The 11,009-nt window shown below is 34.7% G+C and overlaps 1 protein-coding gene across 1 annotated transcript; it reads left to right on the top strand.

Moving 5' to 3' along the window:
* Nucleotides 1-7,377: 7,377 nt before the first annotated feature.
* On the top strand, nucleotides 7,378-10,425 carry LOC110884673 (protein trichome birefringence). Its single transcript, XM_022132397.2, has 5 exons — nucleotides 7,378-8,394; nucleotides 8,469-8,661; nucleotides 8,892-9,085; nucleotides 9,189-9,347; nucleotides 9,775-10,425. The coding sequence occupies exons 1-5, from the start codon at nucleotides 7,517-7,519 to the stop codon at nucleotides 10,118-10,120; spliced, it is 1,770 nt and encodes a 589-aa protein (XP_021988089.1). The 5' UTR covers nucleotides 7,378-7,516; the 3' UTR covers nucleotides 10,121-10,425.
* Nucleotides 10,426-11,009: the final 584 nt, after the last annotated feature.

The following is an 11,009-nucleotide window of genomic DNA, read 5'->3' on the forward strand; positions in this document are numbered from 1 at the left end:
TTCAAAATTTAAAATTTAAAATTTAAAATCTGAAAATCAAATCATTAATATCCAATCCCGTAAATCAAGCAAACTTAATAGGAAAGTCTAACCTTGCCAAGCAAAACCAACCGACATAGAAACAAACTCATAAGAGAGGGAAAAAATAAAAAACAAACAAAAGGAGGGGTTTCAAAAAGCGTAAATGAACTTATTTATAGAAACACTACAAATTTTCCGGAAATTAATACCGGATAAAAAATAGAAAAAAAACAATAAAACTAAAATTTTTGTTAACATGTCCGACGAAGTTTAATAGTCCGGCAATGGCATAAAATTTAGGGTTAACCATGAAAAAATAAAAAAGCAAAACAAAAGAATTATTAATACATATTAATACAATACAAAATTTATTAGTAAAAAAACAAAGATTTTCAAATTTCAAAAAATATCATAGTTAGATTTGCCAAAAAAAAAACCAAATAACTTAAAAATTATAGAGATTAGCATAAATGATGAAAACTATCATTATACCGGATCAAAAAACAACAAAAAAAACGATAACATTAAACTTACCTCTTGTGTTCGAAGAAGATTCAGACTCCTGCAACAGACTCCTGCAATTGCATAAAAATTAGGGTTTATCATGAAAAAACAAAAAATAAAATAAAAAAAATCAGTAAGAGCATCACTCTTTCAAAAACATCAAGAATAGATCCATTAATAAGATTAGATTCGAAAAATTTAAATCATCATCAGCAACACAAAAAAACAGAAAAATGATTAAAAAAAGTGCGATTAAACATTTAAAATACATAACAATCTAATCTAGTTTACATACCTGCAGAATAAGTGGAATAATCTACAAAAAAAAGAAGAAGAACAAATTCTGAGAAACTTGAAAATTAATGTGATTGTCGAAAATTATGGAAACAAACACAAAATTTGGAAGCAATTAAAACTTTAATATAAGTTATCTTGATAAATATGGAAATACGTTACAATTTAGACAACTTTGATAAGTATCCATAATTGATATAAATTTCAAAAATTCAAATTTTGAAATAATCAGTCAAAACAATTTACTTAAATAGTTAAATATTATTCAAACTTAAATTCAAAACCAATGAGGTTAATATATTCATAATATAATCAATATCTAAATGATTGTGAAAAAAAAATCAATCACAAAAAATACAGAAAAATGATTAAAAAAAGTGCGATTAAGCATTTAAAATACATAACAATCTAATCTAGTTTACATACCTGCAGAATAAGTGGAATGATCTACAAAAAAAGAAGAAGAATAAATTCTGAGAAACTTGAAAATTAATGTGATTGTCGAAAATTATGGAAACTAACATAAAATTTGGAAGCAATTAAAACTTTAACATAAGTTATCTTGATAAATTTGGAAATACGTTACAATTTAGACAACTTTGATAAGTATTCATAATTGATATAAATTTCAAAAATTCAAATTTTAAAATAATCAGTCAAAACAATTTACCTAAATAGTTAAATATTATTCAAACTTAAATTCAAAACCAATGAGGTTAATATATTCATAATATAATCAATATCTAAATGATTGTGAAAACAAAAATCAATCACAATCATGGACCTGAGAAGAAGCTCGAGACCACTGATTCAATTCATACCTTAGTTGTCGAATGAAGAATGTTGTCTGGAAAAAAACTCATCTTCACAATCAGTACATTGCTATAAACCCTTAATAAACCCTTACCATCTTGTCGGATGAAATACGAAGAATATCAAAATAGAATACGCAAAATTGAAGAACGCAAATCAAATAACAAACCTTTAAAGGATTAAAAAGATTGAGAATGTAAGATTTTGAAGAGATATCATGTCTTTTCATTGCCTTTAAAGATAATCTTGCAAATTCTTAACCCCAAATTGGAATTTAAATCTGATAATTTCTAATATAATTTTAGTTAATTCATCAATTTAAATGTTCCAAAAGAAAAGGACAACAATGATTTAACTACAATACATAACACAAATATCATTTATAAGTAAAAAATTATGTTCTCTCATCTTGATAGAGAACATCAAACAGGAAGCGACATTATCAAACATGAATCGATATTTGAAGAATTGTTACCTATTTGTTGAATCGTTTGGAGAAGACAGTGATGGATCCCATCTTTCAAAAAGCACCAAATCTTGAAAAATATTACAGAAGCACTCAAGAAATGAATATAGGTATTGATGAATGCATAAGTTAGAAATCACTGAAACCCTAAGAAGAGGCGGCGGCTAGGTCTTCCAGACACCAACAACGCCGCAAAAAGAAAATTGAAAACACGGATACATACCTTATACGCCGCATAATAAGGACTGGTTGTTTCCACTCGCGATTGAAGATGAAGAAATCTAGGGTTCAGGAGATTGCAAATAACATATTAAAGATCGATAGATGATATCTAGGGTTTAAGGAAGAAATAGATAGTGTTTAACAATGACAAAGAAAAATCAAAGAAGGAAAAGAAAAATAACATACCTATGTTTTTCAAAGATCAATCGATGAAGAAGGAAGAACCGGATGCAGGAGATGGGTATTAGAGTTTTTGTAGGATCGTGTTGTGACCTGAACGAGTCGTTCAGAGGAGTTTTAATCTATTTCAAAGGCGGAAACAGAGAAATAGACTTCGAAATAGCTTGCAAATCACTTTAAAACTCTTTTATATCAATCTAACACTGTTTTCAATCAGAAAATAAACCGGCAGCACTTCGGTATCAAATTCTGGAAAAAATTACAAATGATCTCGCTTGAAAGGTTTATATAGAAGTCGTGATTCCGCTTGAATGTGACAGTGTGCATTTCAAGCGGAATTACTTCAAACATGCCTAAAACCTCATATTTTCTCGAACAACACGCCCTGATCTAACACATCTAGAACAAGACTTGATACAAGACAAAGTCAACAGATGTATGCACCAACAGACTCCCCCTCAGATGTTGACGAGTCTTAAGTGTCGAGTCTTCAACGTCTTCAGTCTTTATCAGTCTTCGGGCTTCCAGAATCTCGACCTGGCTTTCGCCTTTCTCCAAATTCTTCTTTCTCTAGCAAACTCCCCCTTGAATTGTTCCGGGATCGAAAACCTGGCTCTGATACCACTTGTAGGATCGTGTTGTGACCCGAACGAGTCGTTCAGAGGAGTTTTAATCTATTTCAAAGGCGGAAACAGAGAAATAGACTTCAAAACAGCTTGCAAATCACTTTAAAACTCTTTTATATCAATCTAATACTGTTTTCAATCAGAAAATAAACCGGCAGCACTTCGGTATCAAATTCTGGAAAAAATTACAAATGATCTCGCTTGAAAGGTTTATATAGAAGTCGTGATTCCGTTTGAATGTGACAGTGTGCATTTCAAGCGGAATTAACCTTGTTGATTACGCTTGAAAGTGCACATGCCACTTTCAAGCAGAATTACTTCAAACATGCCTAAAACCTCCTATTTTCTCGAACAACGCGCCCTGATCTAACACATCTAGAACAAGACTCGATACAAGACAAAGTCGACAGATGTATGCACTAACAGTTTTGGAGTGAAGTGAAGCGTATTAAAGAAGCTAAGGAGGATGGTTTTGGCGGAAAAATAAAAAAAATTGGTCTAAGCAAATGCCACATGGCAAGTAATGGCTTAAGCTAATGCCATGTGGCTTAAGCTTGTTTTGCTTTATTAGAAGTAGTAGATAATTATAGAGATAACGTACAATGAGGTTTATTGTCACACACTCAAATTTCCACATGCGGAGTATTACCGCGAGGCGTGAGACTGACCAGGATCATGCCACCAATCATATAGAACAATTAATTAAAAAAAATAAAACTCATCACCATCAATACGATTAGTGACTAAGTGTTCAAAGGTCCAAAACAAAGTCTAAGTTAACAGCGGAAGCATTAGGTTTGAAACCCAAATAATAGTTTAAAGTTCATAAATGTCCATTAAAAATCCAACAATGTTTCTTCGCCTCAACGACACTCCCATATGCAAGCTCCTGCAATATACCTAACGACCTGCAAAGCATTTAGTAGTGTGTCAACATAAAGTTAGCGAGTTCACAGTTTATCAATGTTGTTCCGAAAACGTAGGTTGTTAAGTTACTCAGCTTTATGCCATACTGAAACTAACTGTTAATGTTGTTGGTGCCCCAAGTCAATGTCTATCATCATTGACAAGTTGCCCAGGCATAATAGTTCACTCCCCCCCCCCGGCACACCCCCCCCCAAAACCTAACCCCCCACGCCCACCCCCCAAAAACCTAACCCCCCACGCCCACCCACCAAAAACCTAAAAAAACCCAACCTTGTATTCAAAAGCCAGAAAAAGGGGCCACCTTTAAATATATTCATTGTTGGCGCATTGCAAAAAACTTGCCAAAATGGGCACGGATGCCTTTAACGGGACAATCGTCCTACAAAAGGTCCAACAGTTGTTCCTCCACTAGTTGCTCGGATGCTCGCACCGACTTTGAAATCAACCTAAATGACAATGATTTTGAAGCTGAACAGCCACCGGGAAAAGATAAGTAAAAAAAGCGGGCCCAAAAGTCATCTACTACGAGTGATTAAAAAAACCCCACTTTGGTCGGAATCCAAGAAGAAATCCACGTGTTCAACAACATCCAACAAAAAAGAAACACCAAAAAAATAAAGACTTTTAGCCTTTATGAAGAAAAGCAAAAGCGAACGGATATGAAATTACATGCTATGAAGATCGATCACCTACAAAGGGAAGAGCGGAAAATGTACGAGAAACTAAAAAAGGAAATAATATCGTACTTAGTTTCGTTTTTTTATGTTTTGTTTTTTAGTTTAAATTAAGTAATCATTTTTTAGTTATGTAATCTTTTTTATTTAAATTATGTATATTTTTTATTATTGTTAATTATTATATTACTAATAATGCTATTTTTAACAAAATTAATAGAAAATATATAAGTTTTAATAGAGAATAATAGTATTAAATATGTGTCACGTTTCGAATAACACCCCTTTCCACACCCCCGTTTTTTTTCCACCAAGCCATTATTCTGACGCGCTTTGACGTGACGTCCACATGTCAAATAACGCCACTCTTTTAAGCCCCTCCACACCGTGTGATCTTAGTGTCTTATAGATGATGATAGTGTTGTAAAAATCGCATCTAGGCGGCGACTAGTCGACGATTAATCGCTATTCGGCCACTAACTGAGTATTTTTTTGTTAATCAGTCCATTAATCGCTAGTCGAGCCTAGTCGGCCAGCTAAAAATCGGCGATTGCGGCCAGATTCCTGCAAATAACTTGTATATTCCGGACAAAACCTCCAAATTCCGGACAATTTCCAACCAAACCATGTGAATTCCAACAATTAATCTTGTAGGTAAAGGATCAAATAGAAATAAAACTAACGTACGAAACGTACGAATTGGGGGAAAAGCAAAAAAGTGGCGGTGTCATTTTGGTAATTATCAGCAACTTCAATATTACTAGGGAAAAAGCAAAAAAATGTCTTGTAGAGTGAAGAAACACTAGATTAATGACCGGAATCGAATAATCTAGAGGGTTTGGATCTGCATAAAAGGGGGGTTGTTTCTCTCGTTTGATTCGGTACAACAGACTTTCTTCTCCGATGAACTCTGCAAAAAAGAAGCACCGCTAGCCTCGCCAAGGGGAGAAAAGGGGTTCTCTCCTTGACCCGACTCCGGTGTGAGAATAAGTATGGATTATGAAGAAGAAGATGTATTGTAGAAGTGTGTGTAACTTGAATTTCATACCTAAATGGTTCTCATATTTATAGCCGGGAGTCTTTTGGGCGGGAAAACCCGTTAGTGAAAAGTTGACGGAAGATGCCAACCCCGTAAGTGGTTACATTTCCTTCCGTCAAGTTTCTTGATCCGTCGTGAGTGCACACGGATCATGGTTTAGATCGATGGCTGGGGTTTTGCCACGTGTAAAGTGATCAAATGGAGATTACTCTCCAATTGCATGCTCTCGTTGTGATTTCAGGGATGCCTGAGGTGGCGACACGTGTCCAGACGGTTATAACCGTCTTAGTGGTGCACGATTGAATTCCTTCTAGAAGATTACTGCTGTAATCTGGTGTGACTCCTTATCGTGTGGAATCAGCTGAATAAATAAATCCCAAGTCTGGGTAAATAATATCCAAGCATGGATATTATTATGCGGAAGTATTTTAACTTAGGATTTTCATCCTTTGATTGTGGGGAAGGCGCAAGGATTTATGATTTCCTTTTGGCGCACGAGTGCCGTTTGCTATCTGCCTTTTAAGCCTTCTTTGTAAGACGAGTGCGCGGCCGCGCAAGGTCAGAAGGGCTATTTGACCAAGTTGTGGTATGGTCCCAAGTACTTGTCATAAGGTTTTTGGGACCTTACCCCTTCATAGAGTAATTTTGAGCATTTGTAGAGTAATTTTAAGCATCTATAGAGTAATTTTGGGAAATGTAGGGTAATTATCAAATTACTCTAGAAGAGTAATTTTGACTTCTGTAGAGTATTTTTGTAAAATGTTTTGTAAAGTAATTCTGTTAGCTTTATGGTTTAGTTATGGGGTTTAGCTTTATGGTTTAGTTTTTAGCTTTTAGTTGTGGGGGGGGGGGGGGGAGTTTAGGTTTTTGGGGGGTGAGGGGGGGTGGTTTAGGTTTTTTTTTTTTTTTTTTTTTTTTTTTTTTTTTTTTTTTTTTGGGGGGGGGGGTGGTTTAGGTTTTTTTGGGGTGGGGGTTAGTGTAGTTTTGATAATTACCCAACAGTTTTGATAATTACCCTACACGACCAAAATTACTCTACATGAACATTTACAATGGTTTAGGTTTTTTTTTTTTTTTTTTTTTTTTTTTTGGGGGGGGGGGTTGTGTAATTTTAATAATTACCCTACACGACCAAAATTACTCTACATGAACATTTACAAAATTACTCTACAGAAGCTCAAAATTACTCTACTAGAGTAATTTTGAAGTTACTGATAATTACCAAAATGACACCGCTACTTTTTGTTTTTCCCCCAATTGTACGTTTCGTACGTTTACTTTATTTTTACAAGAACTTAACTCTAATCTTGTATACTTAAAAAAATGAGTTGAGTAAGAGTTAAAAACCTAACTGCTTAAAATATTTACCTATAAAAATATATATATGTATACATAAAACTGAAAATTACATATAAATAACACGATCCAATTATTCCCAACTAATCTCGAGTAATTCTAACTAATAGTTAATTTCCACCTCATCGGTCGACTAATATCTAACGAATTCTATAGCGTTAAGTTATAAATGGAAGTGGACCCTTTGAAAATAAGAAACCTATCAGTATCTATACAAATCACTTAAAACGCGTCCTCCAAAACTCAACATTTTAAACTTTAGCACAATAATAACGGTACCCACCCAATATCCCCCACCCAATCATCTTCTCTCTCTAATCACGGACCTCCTCCATTCCCACTTCTTCTCCAACTTTCTCTCTCTAACTTTCTGCATACTCTGCTTCTCACTTCCATGGCGGAATCGACCAAGTATACCCCCATTAACAACGGTACCCTACCCTCAGAATTCAACTTCACCAACATATTCACCTTCAGAACTAAAAGATCTCGAACTTTCGCCTACATATTCGTCGCTGTTTTCGTCGCTTTCACCGTCTTTCTCGCCTTCAATCCTTCGCAAAATCCTTCATCCCCATGGTTCAGTAACATCTTCACTGGCTCAAGCTTTAGGATCTCTAGTAGTAGCACAGGTTTGCAACCAAATAGTACAGTTAATACTTCTTCTGATTCTGTTGGATCTCAGTTTTCTTCCATTTATTCTTACTTTTTCGCTAACAATTCGACACAATCTGCTCGTAATTCAACGGTTTCTAACTCGAATTTGAACGCAACTGTTTCTGGATCTGGAAGTGTGAATAGTCAAGCACCGACAGTGAAGAATAATCAAACGACGTCGTCTCCTCCGTTTCTCCCTGCTTCGAGTTCGACTAATCAAACGACGCCGTTTCAGGAAACCGTTAAAAATGGGAATAATAGTTACCCGCCGGTTGTGCGAAATCAAACAGATTTGAAGCCAAATCAGAGAACGACGTCGTCTCCTCCGGTTCAATCCGTTTCAAATCAGAATAATCAAACGACGCCGTTACAGAAAACTGTCACAAATGCTTCTTCAAATGGAACAAAATCTAGTTCGGAATTTGGTGATTTGGTGAAGAAATTGGTGAATTGTGACTTGTTTGATGGAGAATGGGTGAAGGATGAGTCGTATCCGTTGTATAAACCCGGTTCGTGTTCGTTAATTGATGAGCAGTTTAATTGTTTTAATAATGGTAGACCGGATAATGCATATCAGATGCTTAAATGGAAGCCTAAATCTTGCACTTTACCCAGGTGTGTTGAACTAAAAACCCTCATTATTAGATTAACAGTTAATTAATTGATTATTGCTATAAATGTTTATATAGGTTGGATGGTAGCCATATGTTGCAATTGTTAAGGGGGAAACGGTTAGTTTTCGTTGGCGATTCGTTAAATAGAAATATGTGGGAATCGTTAGTTTGTATCTTACGGAATTCGGTCAAAGATCAGTCGAAAGTTTATGAAGCCTCGGGCAGACACCATTTTCGATCAGAACCTTCTTATTCGTTTGTATTCAAGGTAAATGTAGTATACTGATATAATCAGTGGCGAAGCTTGAGATTTCCGACCGGGGGCGAAAGTCACCGGACCTAAAAGGTTTTATAAAACTGGGGGTCGAAAACGTATATAGCCAAAAATTTCTATATAAAACTGAGCGAAAAGTAAGCTTCGCTCATGGATATAATGACTTGTTAGTCTTTTGAGCTAAGATAGTAGTTTGCTAATGCTCATTGTTTTTGAACTGGTAGGATTACAATTGTACAGTTGAGTTCTTTGTAGCCCCGTTTATAGTTAGAGAATCAGTAACGAAAGACAAAAACGGAGAGAAGAAGGAGACGCTTCGGCTTGATTTGATTGGGACTTCGGCTGATCAGTACAAGACGGCTGACATTGTGGTGTTTAACACGGGACATTGGTGGACTCATGAGAAAACCGCGAAAGGGTAATTCATAGTCTTGGTTTGGGTAGTTGATAACTAATAAGACGATTGTTTTTGTTTTTCGTTTGATTATGTTGCTTACGATACGATGATGGTAAATTTGCAGGAAAGATTATTATCAAGAAGGTAGCCATGTGTACAACGAGCTTAACGTTTTGGAGGCGTTTCGTAAAGCCATAACAACATGGGGAAGATGGGTTGATGCTAATGTAAATCCTAGCAAAACTTTGGTGTTTTTCCGCGGTTATTCTGCTTCACATTTCAGGTAATACTAATAATAATCTTTTGGATTAATTTCATATATATATCCTTACAAACGTTAAAAATTTCATATATAACCAACCAAAACTAAAAATATCATATATATGCCCTTACAAAGTCGTTTACATACCAAATATACCCAATTTATTAAAAACAATCTAATAAATGATCATTTTACCCTTGTATTTTAGCTTCCGGTTTTCATATATGCTCGTCTTTTAACTTAATATTTTTATATAACACATTTTTAGCTTAAATAAATTATGCTAGAAATGAGTAAATATAATATTTGAAGTTAAAGGTTATACGTGAGATTTCAAAGTTTTAAAAGAATAAAGGTTCTAGGCAGTCAAACCTTGTAAATTTCCGTCAACAATGCTGCAAACTGGAAACAACAACAAAATCTGATCATTTGTTTTATATATCGACAGAGGGGGGCAGTGGAATTCCGGAGGGCAATGTGACAACGAAGTCGAGCCTATAAAAAACACAACCTATTTATCTCCGTATCCCGACAAGATGAAGGTTCTAGAGAAGGTTTTACGAAATATGAAAACCCGAGTTTCGTATCTGAATATCACGAGACTGACAGATTTTAGAAAAGACGGGCACCCATCAATATACCGAAAGCAGCATTACTCGGAGCAAGAAAAACGACATTCACCATTACACTTTCAAGATTGTAGCCACTGGTGTCTTCCTGGTGTGCCGGATTCTTGGAATGAGATCTTGTATGCTGAGCTTTTGGCAAAACAATACCAAAATCAAAAGAATTAGTTGTAAAGAGGAAAATATACACGGTCCGGGTTGAGTCGAATTGACTCACTTGAGTCGACTCGAGTTGAGTTGAGTTGCATCATATTGAGTTTAGTTGCATCGTATTTGCAGATCTCAAAAATGTGAATGACCCCCTTATTTTTGTTCCCTTTTGGGGAATGTATAAGCAAATAAGAAAAATAGTATTTTATTCTTTTTGTAATTTTTATGATGTATTATTTAGTTCATTTAGGTTATTGAAAGAAAACTACATTTAAAGGATGTGATCAGGTGGTATTTTTCGGATACACCAAACAAGTTATTAATACTTGTGTTTATGTAAAGTATGCGAGTTTTTTAATATTCCACAAGTAGCTGTATAAAAATTTAAAAAATATACTAGCTTTTGGATTTGTGACATTTGTAGTATTGAATCATTATTTAGTAATTTGTTGGACTATTAATGTGATTATTTTAATAACATAAGGTTAGCATGTCTTATCTTACAATATTTCTCTCTTGTAAGGAGAAAACAATAATTTTTTTAAATCATAAATCCATAAATGTGCAATTTTTTTAATATTATTTATTCGAAGGTGTAACCTTTATCTAACCAGTTGGCATGCATATAAGATAAGAGTAAAGTATAATTTTAGTCCCTGTGGTTTATACTCAATCACACTTTCAACTCTCATTTGAAAAAAACGAACATTCAACTCCCTGTGGTTGTCAATTGCTCGCAATCAAGTCCCTGACATTAACAGACCGTTTGTAATTCAATGAAAAGACTAAAATACCCTCATACCTTTAGTTACCATTTGAGCCCCTAAACGTATAATTCATATTTTCCCTCCATATTCAAAACCCTTTCCTAATATCGTAACTAACCACCAATTATCCTTAATTACTT

The sequence above is a fragment of the Helianthus annuus genome, chromosome 10, assembly GCF_002127325.2.
Source record: "Helianthus annuus cultivar XRQ/B chromosome 10, HanXRQr2.0-SUNRISE, whole genome shotgun sequence".
Classification (NCBI taxonomy): domain Eukaryota; kingdom Viridiplantae; phylum Streptophyta; class Magnoliopsida; order Asterales; family Asteraceae; genus Helianthus; species Helianthus annuus.

Excerpts from the sequence above, each read along its gene's own strand:
- LOC110884673 (XM_022132397.2), top strand. The coding sequence starts at position 7,517 with ATGGCGGAATCGACCAAGTATACCCCCATTAACAACGGTACCCTACCC. Across the intron at positions 8,662-8,891 it reads CTTATTCGTTTGTATTCAAG|GATTACAATTGTACAGTTGA; the intron begins GTAAATGTAGTA and ends TTGAACTGGTAG. Across the intron at positions 9,348-9,774 it reads TATTCTGCTTCACATTTCAG|AGGGGGGCAGTGGAATTCCG; the intron begins GTAATACTAATA and ends ATATATCGACAG.